This window comes from Talpa occidentalis, unplaced genomic scaffold (genome assembly GCF_014898055.3).
Source record: "Talpa occidentalis isolate TD23 unplaced genomic scaffold, MPIMG_talOcc4v2.1, whole genome shotgun sequence".
In the NCBI taxonomy this organism is placed as follows: domain Eukaryota; kingdom Metazoa; phylum Chordata; class Mammalia; order Eulipotyphla; family Talpidae; genus Talpa; species Talpa occidentalis.
Window position 1 is genome coordinate 108,832,593 of NW_026555331.1, and position 27,360 is coordinate 108,859,952.

The 27,360-nt window shown below is 39.2% G+C and overlaps 1 protein-coding gene across 3 annotated transcripts in view; it reads left to right on the top strand.

The window, feature by feature from the left end:
* Positions 1 to 11,378, top strand: part of BBS9 (Bardet-Biedl syndrome 9) — a 345,679-nt gene extending 334,301 nt beyond the window's left edge. For 2 of the 3 annotated variants that reach the window (XM_054692462.1, XM_054692464.1), the window contains exons 22-23: positions 10,600 to 10,710; positions 10,920 to 11,378. In XM_054692462.1, coding sequence (XP_054548437.1) covers positions 10,600 to 10,710; positions 10,920 to 10,951 — 143 coding nt within the window. In that variant the 3' untranslated portion in view covers positions 10,952 to 11,378. The remainder of the gene's footprint in view (positions 1 to 10,599; positions 10,711 to 10,919) is intronic. The other variant, XM_054692461.1, reaches the window with a different exon arrangement.
* Positions 11,379 to 27,360: the final 15,982 nt, after the last annotated feature.

Here is a 27,360-nt window from a genome sequence, read left to right on the forward strand (position 1 = left end):
GGCCCAGGTTAAGAACTAAATGTGTTAGAAAAACAGATGTAATGCAAATAAATAGGAGAATTCTCATTTCCTTCAGTGAACAAAACTTCAAGTGCCTGAGCGGTAATTTCATGGTATTTTCTCCATATCAGATGAAGTTGTGCTGATCTCAGCTTCTTTCCCCTGAATTCTGTTGTGTCATAACTGATCTATAGGGTCAGACAGCAATTCACCTACATATGGTAGGGGGTCATAATGTACTAACATGGTGTAGAGATCGCTCTTGCCAACAATTAATTGGGGAATTCACTTTATGAAGCCCTGTTTACAGACTGACATCTGGAGAAATTCTTAAGCTGGATCCATTCCAATCTGTAGGATTTATGGACTGTGCTTGCTTTTTTGTAAATAGGACTCTTTTTCTGCTTGGTATGTTCTGTTTACATAATTATCAATGGATGAAAATGGCTGTGTTCCTGTATTTCTTTATCCTCTATACCATGCAGACCTCAATTCTAAGTGGTGGTCCCAGCTAAAACACACTCGGACACCTACCTTTATTCAAGTTATGGAATCATCTTAATGCCAGGAGCACCCTGCGCTCTTAAATCCAGACTCTGACTGGAGCCCTTACACCCCATGGGACTTAGTATTCAGCCTTTATTGGGATTTTAAAACTTGTTGAGACACATGCCAGACCTTTTAAAATGTATTAGACTCCCTTTTATTCACACACTTGGTCTCTGCTGTGAGGTGTGAAATGGAAATATTTTCAAACATAGGTACATGCATAATGTTAAACACATTTTAAGTTCTCACTGTGTGTGGGGATCAAAGTTTGCTACTTGGTAGCAGAATTGAGCTCCCAAACATTCCACCTCATGTTGAACACACACACTACAATGACTTGCACCTGCCTCCCTATGGGTAGCCATTATTTTCCCTCTTGCCAGAGGGTGAGCTACTGTCAATGAGGTTAGCATGCTATCTGCAGATACGACGAGAGAGAAAAGTAGTAGAATGAATTTAGTAGGGACTCAGAAAAGCAAATATCTGATGCTGGAACTGGAAACCTAAGACTATATGGATTGACATTTTTCTTTCTGGCTTTGCTGAAATTTGAAAATGTCAAAGTGTGCCAGGTTAAGGGTGGCATGCCTGCACGTCAGAACAAAACGAAAGGTGCACTGGATGGAAGCAGAGGTGAGAAAGATATGAATATGAGTTCTCCAGCCCCTCGTTAAGAGTAGCCATGTCATCATATGAGATCAGCATGATTTTCAGAGCTGTGCTCAGACATTCAGCATGTATCATTTTCTTCAGCACTTGTTTCCAAGATGTGTTTTTGAAGAGATCTGTGCTGTTGTATTTAACAGTCTCCTGTGTATGTGTTTTTTTGGAAAACATCAGTTCAGTAAACACCTGTGTAGACTCAATTTCACAGAAATGTTGGTAGTCCAAATGGACTCTTAAGCACAGAACAGAATCAGTGACACAGGTAGCACACATGTGTGTGTATGCCCATGGGTAAGCGTGTGTACACACACACACACACACACACACACACACCATTAATCAAAAAAAAAAACTTAAACAAGCATCATTTTACCAATTATGGTGTGCTCTCAAGATAGGTTAAGTCCAAGTATGGGAAGGATTGGGCACTTTGATGTAAAGTCCATTTTTGAGTAAGAGAGGTCAGTGAAGGGTTGACCACAGAAAGTGGAGCTCCGCTTTTTCTCCAGAGTTTTTGCTTTCCATTGCTTTTTTACTCCTGTGTAAGTCCTTACCTGTGTTCATCCACAATTCATCCTGGCTATACCTCCTCTCCTGGCTTATATTTTTCTAACTGCCGATGTATATTTTATGCTTTAATATAGTGTTATCTGCACCTTCAGTAAGACATCCCAAATATCTATATAGAACTATATACACAAAAATTGAATTCATTGGTGATTCATGCTTTCTCCACCTATTGTCTTCCATCTCCTTCTGTCTTCTACTTATTTTCCTTCCTTTCATGTGTCCATTTTGCCAAAATTTCTAAATACTCAGGCAAAACTGCTACTGAACATACAGTAAGAAATTTGGCTTTCTATAGCTTACTTCTCCTTGGGCCAAGAAAAGTATATTTTTAAAAACAAGCAGAATAGAGTAGAATTCTCAGTAAGTCTTATATATCTGTCTGTACATGTATCAATACATACCATATCTATATATCTATATATATATATATATATATATATACACACTAGCTAGTACTTCCTTTTAATATACATGTAAACAGATAAATAGTTTAAAAAGACAACAACATAGACCGGATAAAGAATAAAAATTTCTCATTGACTATTTGTAGAGAATTTTAAAATTACTCATAGATTACTTGGGAAGATTACTTCATCATATTGAAGATAATGAAATATTCTTTTCAAAGCACCCATTCCCCAAACTTCACATGAATTATAAACCTTTGAAATGAAATCTGAATGTTAACTTCAAAAAGCACTTTATCCATCAATTAAATCTTGATTAAAAGAAAAATGTCACTGGTATATATTTTTGAGGTTTCTACTGTTTTTAATTCTAAGTGGCAATTCAGACCATGTGAACAGAAGATTTTTGGCTGGCAAGTCAGAGAAGGGTCTGTGGTCATTTGTGATTCTCAGTGTCTCTTTGTTTTGAGTTCTTTTAAATATATGGAAAAAAAGAGATTTTCTCCTCCCTAAAGGAGTGGAACATACGCATCCACTCAGTTGATTGCAAAGGTCACTGTTGCAAAAAAAAAAAAAAAAAAAACAACAAAGTCCTAAAATATACCCAAAGAACAGCTTGCCAACCTTCTGGATTTTCTGTATCATTGAAAGGAAGTACTCTAAGGCAGCCAACTATCAAGCAAATCCATTGAAATCTTTCTGGAAAAAAGAAGTTCTAATGGCTTAGGAGGCAAGAGCACCAGAACTAGCTCTGGGATATTAATGTCATCAACTACGGTCTCTGAGCTTTTTTTTTTTTTTTTTTTGGGTGGGACCCTCGCCGGTGGCCGGGGATCAAACTGGCGCTGCCGAGGCTGCGGAGCCTCGCAACCCAGTGCTCAACCGCTGCGCCACCAGGGGAGGCCCTCTGAGCTTCTGTTTTGATGGTTATTTAAATAAAGGTGGTTGAGGGCCTCCCCGGTGGCGCAGCGGTTGAGCGCTGGGTTGTGAAGGTGCCGCAGCCTCTACAGTGCTGGTTCGATCCCCAGCAGCTCCCTAGCCACTGGAGGAGTGTCCCACATGGCGCGCAGACCTCTCCTGCCGCCCGCTGCTCCCCTCAGCAGTGTACTTAGGTTCTTCTGCCTGCTCTGCTCCCCACTCTGGCCCTGGTGAATTATCTCACCCTCCCACACTTCTGACTGTACCCAGTGCTTGAATAAATAAATAAATCTTAAAAAAAAAAAAAAGCTTTAAAAAATAAATAAATAAATAAATAAAGGTGGTTGAACTAAAAGCTGAAGTATTTTGATTTCACTCAAGTGGTGCAGAATTTGCATCTCTGCCATAAAAATTAAGAGAAGGCAGAGGTGATAAAATGCACTGTGTGCTAAATTCTGTGCTAGGTGTGCACGGTCTCATACAGTCTCATGATAGGCCTCATTAAGAACTTTGACAGGGGGGAGAACTGGTAATCTTTAGTTATAGAGAGACCCAGCCCGGTTTACTGCGGCAAACTTGTCAAAGGTGAACCTTGCTGTTGGCCTTTCTCTTTAGTGACCTCTCTATTCTATGCCCATTTGGCTTTCACTTTTGATAGAGAATATAAACACCTGGAGACAGTGCTAAAACATTCAAAACCTCAAGAATTTATGAAAAGAAACCTCCTTTAAAAAATGTTTCCCTAGTCTAATCATAAGAAAAACAGCAGACAGATTCCACTAGAAGGGCATTCTGCATTATATCTGACTAATGCGCCACAAAACTGTCAAAGCCCTGAAAAACAAGGAAAATCTGAGAAGCTGTCACAACCAAGAAGAGCCAAAGGCGACATGACAGCCGATGTCATGAGGTATTCTGGATGGAAAGGGTTATTAAGTAAAAGCCAAGGAAATCTGAATAGATTATGTGCTTAAGTTAATAATACTATATCAATATGGGTTTGTCAATTTTAACAAATGTGCCAGATTAGTGTAAAATGTTAATAATAGGGGAGACAGCACAAAAGATCTATGGAACTTTACAACTGTTCTGCCAAGTAATGCCTATTTTTAAAAAAAAATATTATCACTGCCCAAACAAGATCATTTGCAACAATAGGACAAGCATTATGCTTTTAAAGTTATTGTTGTTATTATCATTACTCCTAGTATTATTACAGTGTAGCTATAAAATGATCTGGCAATATGAATGCCTCTGAGAACCTTCAGAATTAGAATACTGTATGAAGAGTAGCTTCCTAAGAACCTTGGATTAGATCAGAGATTGGCAAACTATAACTCAGGCCTACCACCCACCTCCTTCTATAAATAAATTTCTTTTTTTGGTAAAACACAGTGCTCACTCATGCTTACATATTGTCTGTTGCTGCTTTTGCACCAGAACAACAAAATTGAGTAGTTGCACCAAAGACCAGACAACCTGCAATGACTAAAAAAGTTTACTATCTTGGCCAACCCCCAGTTTAGGTTATTGGAGACACAAGGTAAATAAATATAGAGGCAGGTAAACTGTACCACTAGGATTTACCTGGGGGAGAGTCAAATTATTAAAACTTGGAAAATCAAATAGCAGGGAAGATATAAGCTAGGGCATGAGTAAAATAGAGCAGTCAACTCCAGGCAGTGACCCCATGTTTAAGGTTTCCAGGCACTGTTTTTTGCTGCAGAACTGTCTTGGTATGTGTGGGTGTATGTGTATTCGCTTGTGTGAAAACCCCCCTTTCAGACATCCACCTTTAGGGATTTTTATCTTGACCTGTTTACTCTTAGTATTCCTAACTTTGACCTAAAGATAAATAGAAAACACATTTTTCAATGTGCCGGGCACATACATATATTCATCAGTATAGTATCTCCCTTATGAAGCAGGGCTGCATAGCCTCTATTTTATAGATAAGGAAGGTGAGGCTTATTTAAGTGAAATAACTTACTCAAAGGGTCACTTGGCTTATAAATGCTGAGTCACTGTTTGAATCCAGGCTTCAAAGCATAACCTTAAACTCCCTATGCCTTGCGGACCTTCAGACATTTAACATTGGAGCTGCTCACACTTGCTAGTGAGAGCCAGTTGTTGAATTTTGGGGAATTCTGTGAACCAGTTGTTAAATGCAGCAATTATTAAAAATTAAATTATATAGACATAGGGAATAAATTGTATTAAAAACAATGTTTATATATATATATAATATATAATAGGGCCTCCCTGGTGGTGCAGGTGGTTGGGCACCACACTGTGAAGCTGTCCTCAGCCTCTGCAGTGCAGGTTCAATCCCAGCCGACCGGCGAGAATCCCACATGGTGAAGCAGATCTCTCCTGTCTTGCCCGCTGCTCCCCTCAGCAGTATACATCTGTCGATCTGCCTGTTCTGTTCCCCGCTCTGTCTCTGGTGACTCCTCTCACCCTCCCGTGCATGTGGCCTGTACCCCGGTTCTTGTATAAAAATAAATCTTTAGGGCCTCCCCGGTGGCGCAGCGGTTGAGCGCTGGGTTGCGAGGCTGCCCGCGGCCTCTGCGGCGCCGGTTCGATCCCCGGCTGCTCCCCGGCCACCGGAGGAGGGTCCCACATGGCGCGCAGACCTCTCCTGCCGCCCGCTGCTCCCCTCAGCAGTGTGCTTCGGTCCTTCTGCCTGCTCTGCTCCCCGCTCTGGCTCTGGTGAATTCTCTCGCCCTCCCGCGCTTCTGACTGTACCCAGTGCATGTATAAACGAACAAGCAAACAAACAAATAAATAAATAAATAAATAAAAACATGCCTCTATAAAAAAAAAAAAATAAATAAATAAATCTTTAAATTATATATATATATAATATAGTCATATATAATATATAAATATATAGAATATACAATATATTTATTGATAATAATATAATAAATTATATAATATATATTAAGCACATATGTTAAATATATAACATTCTCAAAATACTTGAATCATTATTTTGCTACACTCTACTGTTATCTGTGAGCTTGAGTTATGTACATCTGCAGAAGCTTTTTGGTTCAAGTGCTACCTGTGTGTGCCTACGTATCTCTGCCAAGCTCCAACTTTGATAATATCACATTGGATGCTTGAAATTGGCCATCACGAGAGTATTTACGCCATGAAATTGGCAAATGTTAGATTAGGGCTCTACTTTTTTCTCTTGAAAGCCACTGGTTACGTATTTATCACGACTTACTTTGCATTCTGATATCTCTGGGATTCCAGATGACAGCTACATTGGTTTCTGCCTGGCCTCCTATCTTGACCTTTGAACCCCGTAACTTTTATAGTAAATTGCACAATAGCAACCTACAGAAAGGGTCTGAACTCTTCTGGTATTGTTTTTGTGGCAATGGGTGTAAACTTCTTAGTATGATTTCCTTGTTGATAGAATATGTTCCATTTGGTGGAGAAGTTGAAAGATTTTGATTTTATAATTTGTTTTTGAATATGGAAACAGGCTTGAGGATAACTTGGGATTCCTTAAAAAAAATCCTAGAGTTGTGTTATCTTTATTAATATTGGGTGAACTACTAGTTGTTCAAAATTTTAGGTTAAGATTTTCTAGTTAAATATTTTGGCTGCAACATATTAGCCTGTTATCAACTCAGAAAAGATAATTTTGGTTTAGTTAACACAGTTGTGTACATAATTTCATTGGAAACAATTCAGAGGACTAGGCAGAATAGTAAAGTGTCTCAAAAAAATCCTCTTAAACATCACTGGTGGCGTAGTCTCCAATTTATACATTGTCTTGCTCCAAATGCTTCTATGCTAATTATTCACAATTCATAACACATACATCATGTTTTAAAATTTCCTATACAGGAGTCAGATTTCCAGATTAGTCCAGAAAATCTTTTAGCAATCATTTAATTGTAACAGGACTCTGCAATAAAACTACCCCTTGTAACATTTTTCCCTTTTGAAAATGTATCCAGAATTCTGAATTGGGACCCTTTAATGATACTCCTTCTTAGAGATGCAAACAGTTATAGCAGCAACAGATAAAGGAGAACCTTGACATTCTCTGTGGATGCAGTTCAGGGAAGACTGTTCTGGATTCTGTGTAACAAGATCTACCAGGTAGATATTTGAGTAGAAGAAAAAGTTGTGAGAAACCCCTGTTGCTAAAATGAGTTTACTGGCCATTAGATAATCAGGAATTTACCACATTATTATTTTTCATTCTAATTCTTTTGTCATAAAACTAGACTATCTCTTGAGGTCGGTGCTACTCAAAGTGTAGCCAGAAGATTGGCAACTGTCTGCAAACATTTTGTACCTGAAATTGAGTGTAGAAACTAGTACCAGTTAACAGAGTACTTTTACGATTGCATCTAATACTAATAAGGTGAGAGCGGGTAATTTCATTTTCCTAGTAATTCCTTTTATTCATTTTTATTATGTTTTGTGAAAACCATTCGTTTAGATAGATTGCAAATTTTAGATGCTTCTTTGGAGAAGCCGTGCACAGCACATTCCTCAGGGCTGTGATCTGCAGATCCGGAAGTCCCTGACTCTCGCTGTTTTCGCCTCTTGGCTCAGATGTGTCGCACACACGATTTGTGTTTGGATGATTTCGTCCAGCTGTGGTTTTTCTTCCCTTTCCCCTTTGATGGGACAGGCTATAAGCCAAGGGTGCTTCATCTGGCGTCTGCGGAACCCAGTCTCCACTTCTATGGATGGGCTTCAGAGGGTCTCGGTTTGAAAGCTTTATATTTTATTTCTCCTCTTTTACTGTTTACTCTTAAATTTGTAACAAATATGTTTCTTCCGAGCAAATGTCTTGACCTTCTTAGCAGCTTCTAATTCAACAGGTGTGTGAGTGGGCCTGAGATTCTGCATTTCTAATGAATCCCCAGGTGATATCAGGGGTGGTCTGATGATCTCACTTAAACTAGCAAGGCCCAGGAGGCCATATCCTTCTCCGGCTTTGCCTTCCATTCCTGGCTAACTGCACTCAATTTACCACTTTCTTCTGCAAGGTGTCCAGTCATCAGAAGCAGCCCCTCAACTCTGTAGTCCTTGTCCTCATACATATCCCCAGGCCTGAGCTGCTTGTTCTTCCACTCTTTACCTCGTAGACATCAGCCCAATTAGCTGTGGGTGAAAGCTGAAGTAATTGGAAACAGGGGTTATTTCTTTCCTGTTTTCCCTCAGTCATGGACCCCCTGTTTCTTTTTTTTTTAAAGATTTATTTATGCATTTATTTACGCATACAAGAGCTGGGGTACAAGCCAAAGGTGTAGGGGGGGAGGTGAGAGGATTCACCAGAGACAGAGTGGGGAACAGAACAGGCAGACTGACCAAAATACACTGCTGAGGGAAGCAGCGGGCGAGACAGGAGAGGTCTGCTTCACCATGAGTTGCTCCCTGGTGGGCTGGGGATCGAACTTGTGCTGCAGAGGCTTCAGATTGCTTCAAAGTGTGGTGCTTAACCCCTTGCGCCACCAGGGAGGCCCGACCCCCTGTTTCTTACAGAAAGAAGATAAACTAACTTCAAAATTCCTTGTGGAGGGCCTGCTTTTTAGAACTATCTTCAGTACTATTGACTTTTGCAAGAAAATTGAGCCTGAGGCTAGAATTAAAATGATGATGGTTTGTGAAGCAAACTTAGGGAATGGGGTGGCCAGGCTCCAGTGTAAGCTGTCTTACTCCTTAGGAGCTGTGTAACCTTGGTGTAGGGTAAGGAAAAAGGTCAGGCTTTTCTGCCCTCCCGCAATCAGGACAGATGATGGGTCCTTGCGGTCCTGAATGCATGCCTGATGGCGGTCACCTGGAATAGTGTGTGGGCATAGGTAGATGGGATTCACCTGGGCTAAGACTCTGCTTTTAAGGGCGGCGTCACGGGGACGCCAGCAGCAGCAGAAGCCGAGAGAGAAACAGAGAAGAAGCAGAAGCAGAGAACGCCAGAGAGCCCAGATAGAGTGAGGATTTGCTGGGGGCTGGGAGGACTGCCAGCCTCCCAGCACCCCTGCCTGCCATATGCCTGGTGAACCCCAATAAAAGTCTTGCAAAAAACTGAGGACTCTGACTCCTCCTTTACCCGGTCTGCTGGATATCAGAAAACCTGCACCGTGTCCATTCCTGACCCTACACTTGGCAAGTTACAATCTCTTGAAATCCAGTTTTTACTGTATAAAATGAGAAAAATAACATCTATATCATGGTAGGAATTATATAATATGAGAAGAGTTTCTAGCAGTTAAATGTGCTTAATAATGAGAATTATTGTTACCATGATCTATAGGCTTTGAAAAGAGATTAAAAATAAGCCTGGTTCTCCTTCTGGATGGGGCCCTCACCATTTCAGATATAGCTGGGTAAGTTCCATTGCATTGATGGATAATTCTAACATTTTCCTGTTTGGGAAACATCTGAGTCTACCTCTAATTCTTACTTTATGAGTGTGAAAATGCTTTTTCTTATATTTCCCTTGGCTTTCATTTCTTTTTCAGAGTTGATGCAGAGGGTGGATGGTCGGGCGAATTTCCCTGCAGACCTGGGGTCTTGCTCCTTCCCTTTCATTTGAATGATGTGATTTACAGATCAGTGCTACTGATAATCTTTTTTTTTTCTTCTTCTTCATAAAATTCCTTATGCCTAGAGCCTAACTTGAGTATTGAGGTTTTGAACTACGCATGTGAGAAGCCTCAGAAAAAGAGAAAACATTCCCACTTCACTAACAAGGAGAATTGCTTTGGGAAAAAAATATGTACAGTATACAGCATGTTAGTACATTTCCAGGCAATAATGGCAGATTAGTCTAGTTGCAGAAGCAATAAGGAAATTCTCACATGATTTTGAGTTTCCCATATGTGATTTTGGTGGATAAAATCAAATGACTTACAGGCAAAACAGCAGTGGTACCAGCTCATCCTCGAGTCCTCTAGGAATTGAAAGTTTCTACGATGTAGTTCATGGGTTTGCTGTTGAATTATGAAGTGTTTGTGTCTGTGTTGTAAGGTGTTGGGATTCAGGAATAAATTCAAATCCAGAAAAATACCGCAGTCACCCTCTCAGAACACCAGCAGCCTTTCTCTGCTTAAGGAAATTTTCCCTCCCTCGAGGCTAATATGCTATTTCTTTTATATTCTCTTATGCTCTGGTATTAAAGGGAATTCCTGTTTGAAGTGCCATTATAGTTTGGATATCACATGTGCTATAGATGTTGTCCTGTCTGACTTTAAAAGAATAAAGACAACGCCATTGCTACTGTTGCTAAGTGATCATCCACATATTAATGTCTTTTGAGGCAGTAACTCATTCCCAGTATTTTCACCAAAGAGAGACAGTGAAGATTATTCTCTTTGGCCTGTTCCTAAAGCTTGTTGTCACATCATTTAATATCTTTATGGTTGTTATGTTCTTTAGCTGTAGTTGTCGTGTGGAGAGGTCGGTTTCCTACAAGTTGCTTAAAATACTGTTTGTATTTTTCTACTAGGTGGCTGTACTACAATCCCAGAATCAGACCTAGAGGAAAGATCAGTGGAACAAGACTCCACTGAACTGTTTACCAATCACAAGCACCTCACTGAAGAGGCACCCAGGCCTGGTAAGAGAATGGGCGGCCTTCACAAATTATATCAGGAACAGCGACCCCTCTCGCCAGCTTTTGTCCTCCAGAGAGAATTTTGAAAGCTGCTTATTTTCCAACTTCTTCATCCTTCCTCGCGGCACTACTAGTGCAGCTGAATTTGATCATTTGTGTATTCCTTTCATCTGTCAGACCTTTTCTGTCTTTTTTGCTCTCCTTTTTTCCAGAAGTTTCACCTCTCCAAGAAGTGTCGCAATAGTTCAAACGAAGTTGTCTGGTTGAAAGAAGAGAGCCCTCCCAAGGATCAGCCTGCGTAGAGCTCACGCCAAGCATTGTATAGGGCCCAGGTACTTCATCTAGCTCACCTGCCTGGACATGATGCTGTGTTGAGACGGGGAGCCAGACTTTTTATCTCGCTCGGAGAACTTGTAATAGCATGGGTGGGTCTTACTGGGAAAGGATGTTGCTGCCTCTTGGTCATCTACATGCTGGAAGCCACTGAATATAGTACGATAACATCATTTGGGGCAGACTTGATAATGTAGAGCCCTAGATCTGAAATAATTTGATACCCCATTTTTTCCACAGAATTCTTATATAGTAAATGTATCAAGTTTAATAAAGCATCTCATTGTCAAAGAATATTGTGGATTTGATTTATGACTAGCAGGTTACTTAAGGTAATTTCTCCACATTATTTTTTCAAAGGAAAGAAATTGAAAGGCATTAAAAACTTTACTACTTTATCGTTAAGACTCAAATGCAATTGATTTATACATAATTAAACATGATTTAATTAATTAGGTTAAAAGTGGAAGAAGGTAAGTTTTCTAGTATTATGTGAAAACGTTAGAATATTTTGAAGGAAACTAGTATATTAGCATCTTCTTTACATTACCCCAGTGGCTAACAACTTTTAAAAATCCGAATTATGGGCCTTCCTGGTGCTGCAGAGATTAAAGACAGCGCTATCGACAGCCACTGCAGCACGAGTTTGATCCCCTGCCAGGGAGCAACCCACATGGCGCAGCAGACCTCTCCTGCCTCACCCGCTGTTCCCCTCAGCAGTGTATTTCAGTAGATCCATCTGTTCTGCTCCCCACTCTCTCTGGTGAATCCTTTCACCCCCCACACTTCTGGCTTACATCCCAGTTCTTGGATGCATAAATAAATAAATCTTAAAAAAATTCAAATTATGAGTGGATTCACATGTTACTATAGTTAAAAATTAAGGTCTTTATATATAAGAAATGAAGGATGTTTTACTAATTACAAGTTAAAGCCACAGTTGCAAGATTGATTTATTTAAACAGAAATAAATATTTATCAGTTTTGGAATGCCTCTCAGTCAGTATAAACGGTGAAATAGTTCTTGGATTTTCTATATGTGAAAGAAATGTCCATAAAACCCCTCAGAAGATGTATTATTTGCCCCTTTCTTTTTTAAAAGATGCAGCACAAGATGCAGTATTTTTAGTTGTAATGCATGAGCATGAACAACTTCTAGCCTTTGGGCCAGAGTCAGCTATTAGGTTAAGTTCAGCCAGCATGTGGGAATCAGTAAAAGAAGGGACGGCTCTGTGTGTGTCTCTAGGTGCAGCGGCACCATGCTTCTGATCCTCCGAACAGCTTTGAATAATGTAGGTTATGTCTTTACTTTTTAAATTTGTTTCCCATGGATTTTTTTTTTACACTATGTCTGGGTCCATGGGCTCATCCCTGTTCTCTTTTCTGGTTTTTTTTTTTTTTCTTTCTCTCTGAGTCATACCCTGTTTGTATATATTCTTCTAACTGCCTTTCTCTAACTCAGTTTCTTTCTCCCTTGTGTTCCTGTGTGCCCTGCCTTCATTCCCTTCACCTTTAGATCCTTTAGATTTTCATTCTTTATTTCCAGTGTGATAAAACTGAAGAATACCTATATTTCTTTGATTTCTAGAGTGGTTGTATATTTTAAAATGTTACTTATTTGCTATTTGTATTTTTCCTTTGATGTTTTACTTGTTTTTGTTCCTTTTTTTTCTTTTGGGGGAAATAGATGGTATTGGTGATAATTATTTCCTTATTGATTTATAATATCCTTTAATGTAAAAACACTAATCTCTGGTTGACTGTATGAATGATAAAGACCTTGGTCTCAATTTTTCACATATTTTCATTTTTTTTTTTTTAACTGAAGTTTTCTAGATTTCCAGTAGCCAAATATATTAACCCCTTTCTTTGGTGTCCAGCCTGGGTGGTTTAATACCCACTCCTGCTTCTTCTCAGTGCCAGTTTGTGGTCCTTCTCAGCCAGGCTGTTGTGCTCAGTGCTATGGTAAGCTTCAGTCTATCTTCCACAGGGTCACAGAGCTGTGATCTCTTCTGCTCTCACATCAAATAGAGTTTCACATGACTCCTGCTCCACTCTGATGCTTGGCCACCCTCCTTGATTGGTTTTCCCAGTAGGCTTCTTAGCACACTTGTGAATAACCTTCCCCACTAGCACACCAGCCCTCCAGACTTAGCAAATATGTCCACAAGCCATGTGAACAGTTTACGTGCAGATTGGGTATGCTGTGCCCACTTCAATCTGTACGTTCAAAGGCAAGACAGATGGGCCAGCGATGGGGTCTGTGCCCAGTTCCCTGACTCCTAAACTTTTTGATTCTCAGTCTTTCAAGAACTGGCTTGTGAAAAGGGGAGGTATTTGTACAGTAACCTGGAGTCACAGGGGTACCCTCAGATTGAGAAATACTTTATTCTTCAAAATGAATGGCTTTGCTATAATTTCAGTAACTGAAAAGACAAACACACACAACTTTCTGGTTTAAACTGTCTAAGCCAAGAGACCTCTGTACCTTTTTTTTTTTTTTTTTAAATGATCTGCCTCTGACTAGTTGGTAGTCAAAGTCACACTATGCATGAGTCCTTATATAATATAAAAAGGTGGGTAAAGATGAGTAATAGAATCAGAATGAAATATATGTGAAGAGTGTTTCAACTCCTTAACATTCTATAGATGCAGGCTTGTGTGCATCTGCCACAGCACCAGAATCTTACTGTATGCCTACAGGTATCATCCATGGCTTCCTGATCAGAGATTAAGGGTGTATTACAAATCAGGGAGTAGTGAGGGGTGACCTGATGAGAGACCCAAATTGGAGGTTTTCAGCCTTGCTTGAACATTGGGATCTTTTGTTTTCCTTTTGTTTATCTTATTTTCAGAGTATTTTCTAATGAAATGAATTGCTTTTGTAATAAGAGAACAGATCCCATCTTTGTAGTGGCAATCAGGATATCAGGGTTAGTGACATAAAAAACAATTAGTAATGTACTCTTGTTGCTTAGCATCTGATGAATTAGCAACATGAGTCCTAGAGAATAATCGCTTTGGACATCGTGCTCTAGTAATTCTGAAAGGCCCAAGAGCATACCATGTTATCAGAATAACATAATTATTATAATTTATAGTGGTAATATGAATATAAAATTATATTGAAAATTATAGTTTTTTCTCTATGTCCTTAATATCTTCAGATATGAGAAGCAAATATATCAATTAAATATGAAAACTATTAGAAAAGGTTCTGAAAGATCAATAAAGGGCTGTTTAGATTGTACCAGATACTGCCCTCTCTATACCTTTCTTGGTATGGTGTTCAATTAGCTGGTGTTATTTTTATGATTTGGTAGTAAACTATGGAAACTAGGTGGATATCACATGTGTTGGTTTTGTTCCTTCGGTCTTAAGGTATAGCTTATCGTGCAGCACAATTGCCAAGGGCTAATCGGAATAAGATGCCTGCTAGTGTGATCACATCCTACAGTGCTTAATCTCTGGGCCAGAGAGAGGGTGTCTGTTCTAACTGATGTGGGAAAATGCTTGTAAGACCCCAAATTCTCCTATTGCTGTCATTTCATTTTAATTATATTCTACCCAGACCACAAGGCTCCTTCAAGGCTCGATTTGAATATATGATCTCATCCAGACACCAAGACTTGCGTTTGAGGACCTCTTGGAACAAATGGAGAGGGAATTGTGAATCACACTTTTTTGCTTCATTTTTTTGGCTCCTTATTACCTACTCCTCTTTTTTGTCTTCTTATTTTGCTCCAAGTTTTAATGTATTCCTTCTGTATATAGGTACAGAGGACCTGTATTGAAAGTCCTGGTAAGCTCCTCAAATCGTTTCTGCAATGGGCGGCGGGGGGCACGTCATGAATAAATTAATATTGAGACTCTAAAGAATGGCTGTTGGTGGCAGTCATGTTTCCCTATTAAAAGTCCTGAACACCGGGCCTCCCCGGTGGCGCAGCGGTTGAGCGCTGGGTTGCGAAGCTGCCCGCGCCCTCTGCGGCGCCAGTTCGATCCCGGATCCCCGGCTGCTCCCCGGCCACCGGAGGAGGATCCCACGTGGCGCGCAGACCTCTCCTGCCGCCCGCTGCTCCCCTCAGCAGTGTGCTTCGGTCCTTCTGCCTGCTCTGCTCCCCGCTCTGGCTCTGGTGAATTCTCTCACCCTCCCGCGCTTCTGACTGTACCCAGTGCATGTATAAACAAACAAATAAAATAAATAAAACATGCCTCTATAAAAAAAAAAAAAAAAAAAAAAGTCCTGAACACCATACTTCCCTCCCTTTTATTAATTAATGCACCTGTCTCAATTGCTGTGTTTCAGAAGTTGTATTTTCCTTTCCTGGTCAGATAGATTTGAACATAACTGTTCTTGGACTCTTTTCACTGTTTATTAATATTTATCAGTAGATCAACTGATGTCTTAAAAGAGGTTGAAAAGCCATAGAGAAATGAATAAATCAATGCATTAGAATATTGACTGTGGTATTACCTTCCTGAGTTTTGCAGATTGTGCTGAGAAAAGAGGTTGTTCAGACTATCCAAGTATATTATATAAATTTAGCCTTAAAGAGAGGTATGATTTTTAAAAATGCAATAATACTTCATGACTTTTTTTTCCAGTACCTATGTAACATTATCTGAATGGAATTTATGGATATCTGAAGAATATAGAAAGTTGGAACACTTTTTTAAAGTAAAAGAATAAAAAATTCAAATTCATTAGGTATGAAAGCAAGTATTTATTTAGAATCAAAAAGGGTAACAGCAAGTTACTCATTTTTGAAAATCTGCTGGTTACCACAATGATCACAAAATCCATAAAAGTAACATTTGTATGACTAGTTTATTGACTATATAACTTTTTAATACTTCTACATTCAAATCTTCAATTATCAAGAATTTTATAATTTTATGTTCTCTAGAGTGAATTGGAAGATAACTCAGCTGTTCCTCTGGACATTATTCATCATTTTTAAAAATTACCAGTATTTGCTAAAGTTTATTTCTACCATACACATATTACTAGTTATGTGTGAGTTTTTAGGATTGTTACCTAATAAGGGTAAATCATTATTAAGCTTCTTTCATTCTGTAGGATTTCAGGACATTTAAAGTTTTATTGTTCAGTGATAATTTTTAAATAACCTTTGAATGGAAGATTCTCATAGCTCGTTTGCCATTGATACCCTTGTTGATTCATTACAACCTATAATTTATGTCAAACCTGAAAGACATTTAAGTATTTTTCCAGCATCTTCATGTGATTTGTACTTCTTTGTTAGTTGGCTTATTAACAATCCAAGAGAGTATTGATTACTTTAAAAGTGTCATTTAATTTTAATGAATTAATCTTCATATGATTTGAAAATGTTGTAGTTACAACTTTCTTGTTGATACCAGAATAATATTTCTTGATTGTTACATATAAGGAGTTATATAAGGAATTTCAATGAATGATAGTTTTGTAATTGTACTCTAGGAATTATCAAATTCCTGAAGTTCTTGACAGGCAATAACTTCTTCTGTGTCTGGATGTCCATGATACTGGAATCTTCTACTTCTGCTTTTAAATGTCTCATTTTAGAACATCAGATTTCATACATTTCAAACTATGCTTTATCTCCACCACACTTACACTTCTGGTGCCAGGCACACAGAACATACTCACCTATTGCTACAGCCTTTTGCTCTGCTTCTTCCTGTCATGACTGGGTGAAGAGGCGCAATGGACGGTAGTGGAATTCCTGGAATCCATTCCTCCAGTAGAATAGCTAGTGATAATTTAACCAGTTTCAGAGTTGACTACAATTAATCTATCCTATTAACTCCAATTATATGACTCCTTAATGGCACTTCCTGGCCATTTCTTAAATCCATAGCTTCTTCCAGTGCCTGATACAAGCGGGACACCAATGGAGGAGACATCAGTCTTTACCAATCATGATTAAAATGTATTCCTCCAATTTTACAAAAACTTATGACCATGTACCTGGGCAAGGAAGATGCCCTAAAGTATAATTCTCATTAACGTTACTGTACATCCCTCTCTATGACAACATGAGAGTCAGAATAGAAACTATACTTTATTCATTTATTTTTAACTTTTCCCATGTTGAAAAATGCATGAGACAAAAGTATGTGTTGTCTGGGGTAGGGGGGTGGCAGTGGTTTAGGGGGAGTAGGAGGGCAGATTTTGTCAGAAAGTATTAAAATTTCCTTTATGTTGTAGGTTTCTTGAATTATGGCAGTGTGAGCATTGAACTAACTTTGGACTCAAATCCCAGTGAACCTTCAATTTTCATTTTGGCTCATTAAGTTTTCCCTTAGAGATATATGTGACTCTTTATGGACTAGCAGAGCAGCATTCTCTAATATAGTGTCTTTATTTTGTGGAGAGGTGGGTCATCTGATATCGTGAGGGACAATCTTACTGATACTTACCTTTTAGCAACCACTCCAGGAGAAATGACAAAAGGGATTGAGTCAGTCCTCTATCCCAAATGGCTGGCGGGTCTATTTTAGATTAAAAAGCACAGAATAAGCTAGCCAATTTACGAGAGTCATGACCTCTTCATTAGCTCCAGATTATCATATTGGTGAAAGAGGTTGAAAGTGTTGTTTATGTAATACATAAATTCTGTTCAACTGACTACATTAATAAATGTTTGTTACATCTGATATCAGTTCCCAAAGGAGAACTCATGGTATCACTTGTAAATTCTCATTTCTATATGCCAGGCATCCCAAAGGAATATTAAGATGATCCAAGTGTGAATAAAAGTTGGAAACAAATCCTTTCAGATTAAAGGAATAATCTAGTGTCTTCTCCCATAGAATGAAGCACTGGTTAAGCCCAGACTCCAGTTATTTGCCATTTAATGAAGTTTAGATCTGTAATATATTGATTGAATCTTTTAATGGTGTCTTGCTGCATTTCAATGAACTGTTGTCTTATTTATTTGAGGATGAAATATCTTTAGGTCCCTAGTTACAAGTAAAGAATGCAAAAATTTTATATTACTAAGTCTGTTAGGAGGAAATTAAGTAGTTACTCATCCCTTGGGGGAAAGGATGGTGTGTTCTCCTCATCTTTCACACTCAGCAGCTCACAAAATTGAAAAAAAAAAGCAATTAACAAGTAACTCTGGAAAAAAAAAAAACATTAAACATTCCCCAGACTTTAATCACATGTGGGAAGGATAGCGGACTGGAATGGAATTTATTTTCAACTTTCCCCAAAATGTCAATCTTAAGATATATATGTATACACACAAACACACACACACACACACACACACTTTATATTCTCTACTTTTCCCCTCCCTGATGTTCAAATTAGGTCATTTCTATGAAATCTTTTTCAAGTTCACTGACTCTTTTGTCACTTCTACCTATTCTTGATCCCATCCAGTAAACTTTAAATTTTGGTTATTGTGTTTTTCTGTTCTAAAGTTTTTATTTGGTTCTCTTTTTACATATTTGATTTCTCTATGTGATTTTCTATTTAAAATTTTTAAATAACTATTCTTTATTGACACTGTTTTTCCATTCCTTCCAGGCATTTTTCAGTTGTTTGTTAGAGCCTTTTTATATTGACTGCTTCTAAGTCTTTGTCAGATAATCCCAACATTTGCATCATCTTCCTGTTGGAATGTGGTGTTTGTTTTTTTTTTTTCTTCCTTATACAAATTGAGATTATCTTGGCTCTTTATGTGCCAACTTAAATTTAGACAGTCTACTTGACATTTTGAATATTATGTCATGAGGCTCTGGATCTTCTTTAATTCTGATAGAAAATATTAGACTACTAATTTGTTAAAAGCAGATTGTCCCAATTTTATATAATTTCTTATGGAAGAAAGAGAACACACTCCAACTACTATAACCAGAGAGCAAATGTATAAGAACACAGTATGTTAAAGAATTATAAGCTAATGCTAATCATACAGGTAGAGGCCCAAAAAAAAAAGTATTAACAAATGAAATGCAGTAACATAAAAATATAAAATAATGTAATATATAAATATTGCAATATATTAAAACTCTTACTTCAGGAGTCTAAGGTTGGCTACAATCAGAAAATTGATTAAAATAATTTAAAGCCTTCTAAGTATAAAATTAATACTACATGAAATAAACATTTAGTACAGAAAATTAATAAAATTCAGGATTATTGATGATTTAAAAATAGAATGAATAGGAGCTTTGTTAATCTAAAAAATATACAAATCCTATACAAATGAGTAATATAAGAAAACAAAGCAGATGGACTGATAAAGCAAAGTACAGTATATGAAATAGAAACTACATGGACTAGGCTTAAAAGCAAATTAGTCACTGCAAAAGAATAGATTAATGAATTTGAAGTCATAGTAGTAGATATTATACAAACCAAAGTTTAAAGAGAAAGAAGTTTGAAATTAAAATAAACAGAGCCTCAATGACCTGTACAAAAATATAAAGGATTCTCTCAAATACATATTATTTGAGTATCCAAAGGAGGTTAATGGGATATGGTGGAGGTGAGGAGGGTAGAGAAAAATGTGTGAAGGAATGATAGGTGAAATTATTTGCAAATTTGTAAATCTCAAATTCAAGAAGTTCAGTGAATGCCAAACAAAAAGATCATACCAAATCATGTCACTGATTTGCTGGAAATCAATGATAAACAGGAAATCTTAATAGTAACTGGTAACATGGAAACAAAGGTAACTTATGGCTTCTTACTAGAAATAAGGCAAGTCAGAAGACAATGGAGCAACATCTTTTTTTTTTTTTTATTTTTTTTTTTTATAGAGGCATGCTTTATTTATTTATTTATTTGTTTGTTCGTTTGTTTTGTTTATACATGCACTGGGTACAGTCAGAAGCGCGGGAGGGTGAGAGAATTCACCAGAGCCAGAGCGGGGAGCAGAGCAGGCAGAAGGACCGAAGTACACTGCTGAGGGGAGCAGCGGGCGGCAGGAGAGGTCTGCGCGCCATGTGGGACCCTCCTCCGGTGGCCGGGGAGCAGCCGGGAATCGAACCGGCGCCGCAGAGGCCGCGGGCAGCCTTGCAACCCAGCGCTCAACCGCTGCGCCACCGGGGAGGCCCTGGAGCAACATCTTTAATGTGCTAAAAGGATAAAACTCCAGACTGATAATTCGCTATCCAGTGAAAACATCCCTGAAAAGCAACTAAGATAAAAACATTTTCAGGCAAGCCAACAAACCTAGAGAGCTGATTAGTTCATTACCTACAGCTCCTCATTTTAATAAATATTTTAAAAGTTCTTCAGATTGAGGGCCTCTCCGGTGGCGCAGCAGTTGAGTGCTGGGTTGCAAAGCTGCCCGCAACCTCTGGAGCACCGGTTCGATCCCCAGCCGCCAGCGAGGGTCCTACATGGCGTGACAGACCTCCCCTGCCAAGCCCCCTGCTCCCCTCAGCAGTGTATTTCGTCAGTCTGCCTGTTCTTTTCCCCGCTCTGACTCTGGTGAATTCTCTCACCCTCCCGCACTTCTGACTGTACCCAGTGTTTGTATAAATAAATAAATAAATTAAAAAAAAAAAAAAAAAGTTCTTCAGGTTGAAGCAAAATGATTCCAGATGGAAACTCAGATCTACACGAAGGAATGATGAAGCCATAAATGGTAAACAATGGATAAATATATAAAACTTTTTCCTTATTTTTTATTTAAAAGAAAATGGGATGTTTGTAGAAAAACTATTATTTTGATATGTATTACATTAGATACATTACATTAGATACATTACAGTACATTTGATATGTATACATTACACTTTATAAAAATTAAGTGTACAGTAATACCAAGGATAGAGTGAGAATTGAAAGTATTCTGTCGTAAGTTCTAAAATGAAACAAAGATAATAGTTATTAAAACACAAACATAATATTTGAAGGTAGGCTGTGATTATTTTTAGGATATATGCATATATCATATATACATGAAAAAAAACCCAGAACAACCTAAAATTTACAAGTAAATATAAACAAAATAGAATACTAAAAAATGTTTAAATAATCGAAAAAAAAGGAATTCATATAACCTGAGGTTATATAAAATGTAGCATTGGCTAGCATTTTATTTTTTTTTTTTTAAAGATTTATTTATTTGTCTATGCAAGCACTGGGTACAGTCAGAAGCGCGGGAGGGTCAGAGGATTCACCAGAGCCAGAGCGGGGAGCAGAGCAGGCAGAAGGACCGAAGTACACTGCTGAGGGGAGCAGTGGGCGGCAGGAGAGGTCTGCGCGCCATGTGGGACCCTCCTCCGGTGGCCGGGGAGCAGCCGGGGATCGAACCGGCGCTGCAGAGGCCGCGGGCAGCTTCGCAACCCAGCGCTCAACCGCTGCGCCACTGGGGAGGCCCATGGCTAGCATTTTAAAATTACCAAGGTAATTTACTGTATTAACAGAATATAGATGAAAAATAATAGTTAAATAAATAGATGTAGCATTTGATAAAATTCAATACCTAATACCTGCTATTGGTTAAAAAGATATTTTAGTAAGTAAGAAACAGGAACTTCCTCAATCTGATAAAAGGCATCTGTGAGAAACCTATAGCTAATGGTAAACTTAATGTTGAAAAACTGAACTTTTTTTTCATATTGGGAATCAGGTAAGAATGTGTCTGCTCTCACCATTTCTACTTAATATTTTACTGAAGAGCTTACCTAGTGTAAAGGCCCCCAAAATGAGAGGGAACAAAGCACAGAAATTGGAAAGGAATAAATGAAATTGTTTTTATTCACAGGCAATACATTTTTTAAAAACCTACTAGAATATGTAAATTAGCAAATTGCAGGATAGAAGATAGGGAATAAAATTTCTATATACTAGCAAAGACAATTAGAAAAAGATGTAAAAAACAACAAAATTCTTCCCTGTCCTTAGAACAGTAGACAAACAGCCAGCTGAATAAAATGCAATACGTCGAGTGCTCAAGGCAGTATGTCTAGAGATGGGGGGCATGCAAGAGAGGGGCTTCCCAACTCTGCCAGGGGTGGAAGTGGGGGTGGTGACCAAGGAATGACAGGAAGTGAATTCTGGTTGAACAGACCCACGTCTTTGTAACATGTTGACTGGAGTCTGTGCACAGAGTAAAATAAACACAGTCTCTACCTTAATGCATTAAAGGGACAAAAACACAAACAAAGAGAATGTCCATTTTGTGTGAATGAGAAAATTAGTTTCCAAAGTCCAAATAATGTCATTTGTGTAATTACTCTTAAAATCCTGCATAGGGCTTTGTTGGTTTCTGCTAAAATATTCAAAAGTAAGTTCTCGTTTAAGAAATGGTTTGGAATTAATCTATTTCTTTTGATAATTTTTCTTGGCTCTGCCACTTGCTTGCTGTGTGACCACAGGCATATTCTTGTTTTTTTTTTTTTTTTTAAAGATTTATTTATTTATTCATACAAGCACTGGGTACAGTCAGAAGCGCGGGAGGGTGAGAGAATTCACCAGAGCCAGAGCTGGGAGCAGAGCAGGCAGAAGGACCGAAGTACACTGCTGAGGGGAGCAGCGGGGGTGGCAGGAGAGGTCTGCGCGCCATGTGGGACCATCGCCGGCGGCCGGGGATTGAACCGGCGCTGCAGAGGCTGCAGGCAGCTTCGCAGCCCAGCATTCAACCGCTGCGCCACCAGGGAAGGCCCACAGGCATAATCTTCATGAACTTTGAATCTCAGCATAGTAAAAAAGGTGGGTAACACTTACTCAGCCAGTTGTGATGATCAGGCTGAGCTAAAATAGGTAAAACTTTTGTTCTGATGCTCATCACATAGTTTGTGCTCAGAAAAAAACTCTCACTTCTTCCACATATTTTTAAACTTAATCAGAATTGAGGTATTTAAACCTCACACATCAAGCAATCATGGTGACTTATCCTTAATGTTAAAATTACATTTCTGTGAAATCATGCATTTAACGGAATCTCCCTTAGATAAATACAATCTTTCTTATATTATCAGCAAATTAAACTTCAACAATTACACTGGCTACTGTGGTTACCTCTGAGTTCTCCTCAAACTCCTCTGTATTTTATTGCTGTGTAAATATTTAGAAGACTTTAAAAGGCTAATTTCAGATTTGGGCCCTCTCTGGTCAACAGTTTATATTTCAAGACCTTCTGGGCAGTCTGTATTCTCATCTGTGAAACCTAGTACACTTCTCACATTGATACTATTTACATTTTTTTGTATTGTGCCAGAGGTTTGTGAAACTTTCCATTTAATTTTTTTGATGTGATTAGCTGCTTTTAATTATATCTGAAAACTCCTTGCCAAATAATGATTAAAACACACAGAAATGGTATGGTTGAGACTAAGCAAAGTAAAACAAGTCTACATGAAAACTGCTTCGAGCAGTGTAACAAAAGTAAGTCCATTTAATTTGTACATATGTAGAGGATTTAATTCAAATTGAAATAGAACAAAAGATAAATAAGGTGAGAAAGGTACATAAGAGTACTTTACAGTGTACAAATTCAAATGCTGTTTTGTTTTCTATAATCAGAGCATAATTGGTTCTTCTGGGGAAGTTTTTGGAGTAAAAAATAAAACTCATATATAATTATGGTTCATAGCAAATTGCATTTGCTGCCTGTTGAGCCAACTCAATTGGATTACCAAACCACAATGTTTCCTACCCCTGTGTCAGTTAAAGATCAAACTCTCCTCACTGCTTCTCCAAGCAACGAATGCTTAAGCACACTTACACTTGTGTATATCTTCTCCATGTTGGGTTTTTTTTTTTTTTTTTTTTTTTGTGGGACCCTCGCTGGTGGCTGGGGATACAACTGACGCTGCAGAGGCTGCGGGCAGCCTCGCAAACCCAGCGCTCAACTGCTGTGCCACCAGGGGAGGCCCTCTGTGTCGGGTTTTTCAGGCATCTACTCCCTTCCTCCTATTCTGTGGCTTTCCAGAGTTTTCAGTATGAAATTCCAATTCCTTTCTTTAGTGGACCCACATTCCTTCAAGCCATTCTGTGGCTTCCTGTCAGGGTAATCCCCTCCCCCTCTGCCACACATACTGTCTTCTTCCCTACCTGCTCCATGCAGTGATCCTCACACTTGCCTGGGGACATGTTTCCATGCCCTCTGCACTCACTTAGCCCTTCATCCTTTCCATCATTCAGTTAGTCATTCCATAAATATTTATAGAGTTTATGTTTAGAGGTGGGCATGCAATAGGAAGCCAGGCAGAAACCCTGTCCCTGCCCTCATGGGCTTATAATCAATTGGAGGAGAACAGCTTCCATAGAAGAATCCCACAGGCAATGGTAAAATGACTCCACTGATGGTGATGAAGGATGTTGGGGTGAGCAACCCCTGTAAAATAGGAGACTTGATCTAGCTGGAAAGTAAGGAATGCTTCTATGAAGAAGTGGCTGTGGTTCAGACACAGAAGGCAGAGCCATAGTTATCTGGGCACAGGCAGAGCCCGAGAGGCAAGAGCAAGTGTGTCATAGAAGCTGTGGGTGAGGTGAAAGAGAGGAGTGAGGCTGGACTCATCAGAGGTAAATAGACTGTGCTGGCCTTACAGACCCTCCTGAGGACTATGGCATTCATCCTGGCTATTTCTTTATTCCAATGGCTCTTCTATCTCCTTCATCTCTTGGGGTTCAGTTCAAGTGTCCCTTTCTTTGGGAAGTCATTGGTGGCTGTGCCATCTCTGAAGGGTGAAGTATCCTCCTTCTGGAACTGAGACCTAATAATCTTTGTAGCTTCAGCTCTTTTTACAGGTTCTGGTACAAGGTGGCATCATGCCCTGGAGGGACAGGGTGTGCAGGAAAGCAAGAGTTACTGTCATTGATTTTGTTCACTGAGTGTGTAGAGAAGCAAGTTGGCTGTATGAGTCCAATTTTCAGAGGCTCTCCCAGCGGGTGGCCCTACCTCTTCCAGCAGGAGTTCAAGGGCCCCTTCCCTCACAAAGACCCCTCCCTTTTAATTCAAACCAAATCCCAGCTTGATGTAATTTCAGATGGAAAGGAAACACTGGATATGCTGTGGAAGTATGTGGTTTGTACAGAAGAACTCAACCATGACTTGCTCCACACTACGGGTGCCATCCCAATTCTCATCAGCGTTCCCAGTTTGGTGTTTCAATGATGGGAATTATTAAAGAGATCCTGGAGAGCGAGACTACTCCCATTTGGGAATGTTCCAGTGAGCAACAGGGGAACCAGGATGAGGAATCATAGCCACTAATTTTACATAAATGGAACAAATTCCCTCTCATCACAGAAAGGTATTGTATTTCATGTTGAGGGGAAGGAGAGATTTGCCTACAAATTAGACTGGAAACTGTTGAGAAGAAATGATTTGCTGGCCAGACTGGTGTTTCAGGGCTGTGATGAAATATGACATGAGAAGTGGGTAGGTGCTCAGATAAAGTACATTTTCTTACTGTTTCTCGTCCTCTTGAAGGGTTGAGTTCCCCCTGTTGCTGGTGTTTATTGGCACTCACCAAATGTTCCTCATCTGGGTGATTATTAACTTCTTTGCTTGGCAGCTGCTCCCAAGAAGCAGCAACAGTCCTGAGAAATGTTCGCTCTTCACAGTTCTGATGGTTCTATGGAGAAGCAGGAGGAATCAACTTGCCATTTATTTCAGGATTACAAGTGAGTAAATTAGGCTTTTTAAACATTATTTTCTGTTTGTAAATGGGTGACATTTTGTATCCATTAGACAAGTACTAAGCCAGAGGTCCAGAGTCGTTTCTTCCTAAAAGTCCACCCTGGTTCCCCACCTCCTCTCCATCCTCTGGGGCTACCCCTCCTCTCCAGGGTGACAACTCCCCACCCTTGGGTGTCCCCAAGCCTCCATTTGTTCTGCCCTTCCCTCACTTTGGATTTACCTGGCCTGAGTTTTCCCAACCTCAGAATGGTTCATTTGGGCCTAGGTATTGGCTTCAGAACTTCCACTGTGTATCCCAGCACTTCTCCCATTTCTCCCATCATCAATCCATGACAATAAAAGGAAATAATTATTTAAGGTGCTTGTGTGTTGGCTTTCACATGTAGAGCTGATAAAAAGGCCATACTTCTACACTCAGTTGTTCTTTATAAAACACACACACAGTGAAAATACGGACAGATGTCAAGCGTTGTACTGATTTGTGGTTTCTTGTGGGATGAATTTGAATGAGGGGGATGCCTGGAGGCCATTGAGGCAATGTTTTCACTTTAGCATTAAGGAAAAGTGTTTTGGTTTGTGCCAAGGGATCATTGAAACCTTTCAATTGGGTGACTGGTCAGAAGCCTTAGGCACTTGTGTGACCCAACCAGGTGGCTCACAGTTGAATTAACCAAACCCAACAAGGCCTGTGAACCAAGACACTATGCATAGGGTTAGCCATTTCCCCAAATACTTGATCCCTGGAAGTGCTGCTTGCAAGCTCCTCCAAAAGTGTTGTCCGCACACAAAATTCCTCTCCCTTCACCTGTTGCTTCTAATTTGATTGGACTTGTTTTTCTATAAGGCAAAGGACAAATGTCAGTTTGAGTTTACTACAAAATGGTTTTATATAGTTTTCCTTTGCTTTGAAAAAGACTTAAAGCAGGAAAAACTTCAAAAAATCATGCCATTTCCTCATCTTTTGAGAAAACTGCCAGATAAAATTGGGGAACAGGCATTTGAAAATGTTTCTCAGGAAAATTCTGTTACTCAGATGACAGATTTTGAAAGCTGGGAACTCATCACAAATACAAACAGTTGTTTTGCATTGTGATGAAATTAACTGGCTTTTGTTTGTTTTTAGCTTTGAAAATTACTGCGATTGGGACTAGAGAGAAGCTCTCAACCAGGTAAATATCAAAATATAATTATCATGTTACTGTAATAGTTTTTATCAATTCCTCCCAAGATCTTTGGAATAGCTTCCTCATGAAGTAATGAAGGAATACTTGTAGTATTCCTTTGTATGTGTTTTACAAGTTAATTGTACTGTTGTTCTGAGGGAAAATGGCTTCTCCTCCAGTAGAAACTGTGTTCATTTAATTATCTTGGGGAATGTGGTTTTGAGGTAAATAAAAGGGAGACTTCTTGCCTGTTGACTACCTTTTCTCCATGTGAGCTGGAGTTTGTCACTTGGGCATCAAAACTGTTTTCCTATCCCTCTAACCCCACTCACCCCATCTCCCAAAGTCCTTCCTGAACTTGTTAAAACAACTGCTTCCCCTATTGCACAGCTTCTGTCTCCATGGTTCAGAGTCAAGTCCAAAGGACTGTTTTGGGAATTAATTTCAGACACAGACAATACAGAGCCTTCTCCTGGGGCTGAAGCGCCTGGCCACACCACCTTTTAAGGTACACATATACCTTCCTTTCCAGGCCC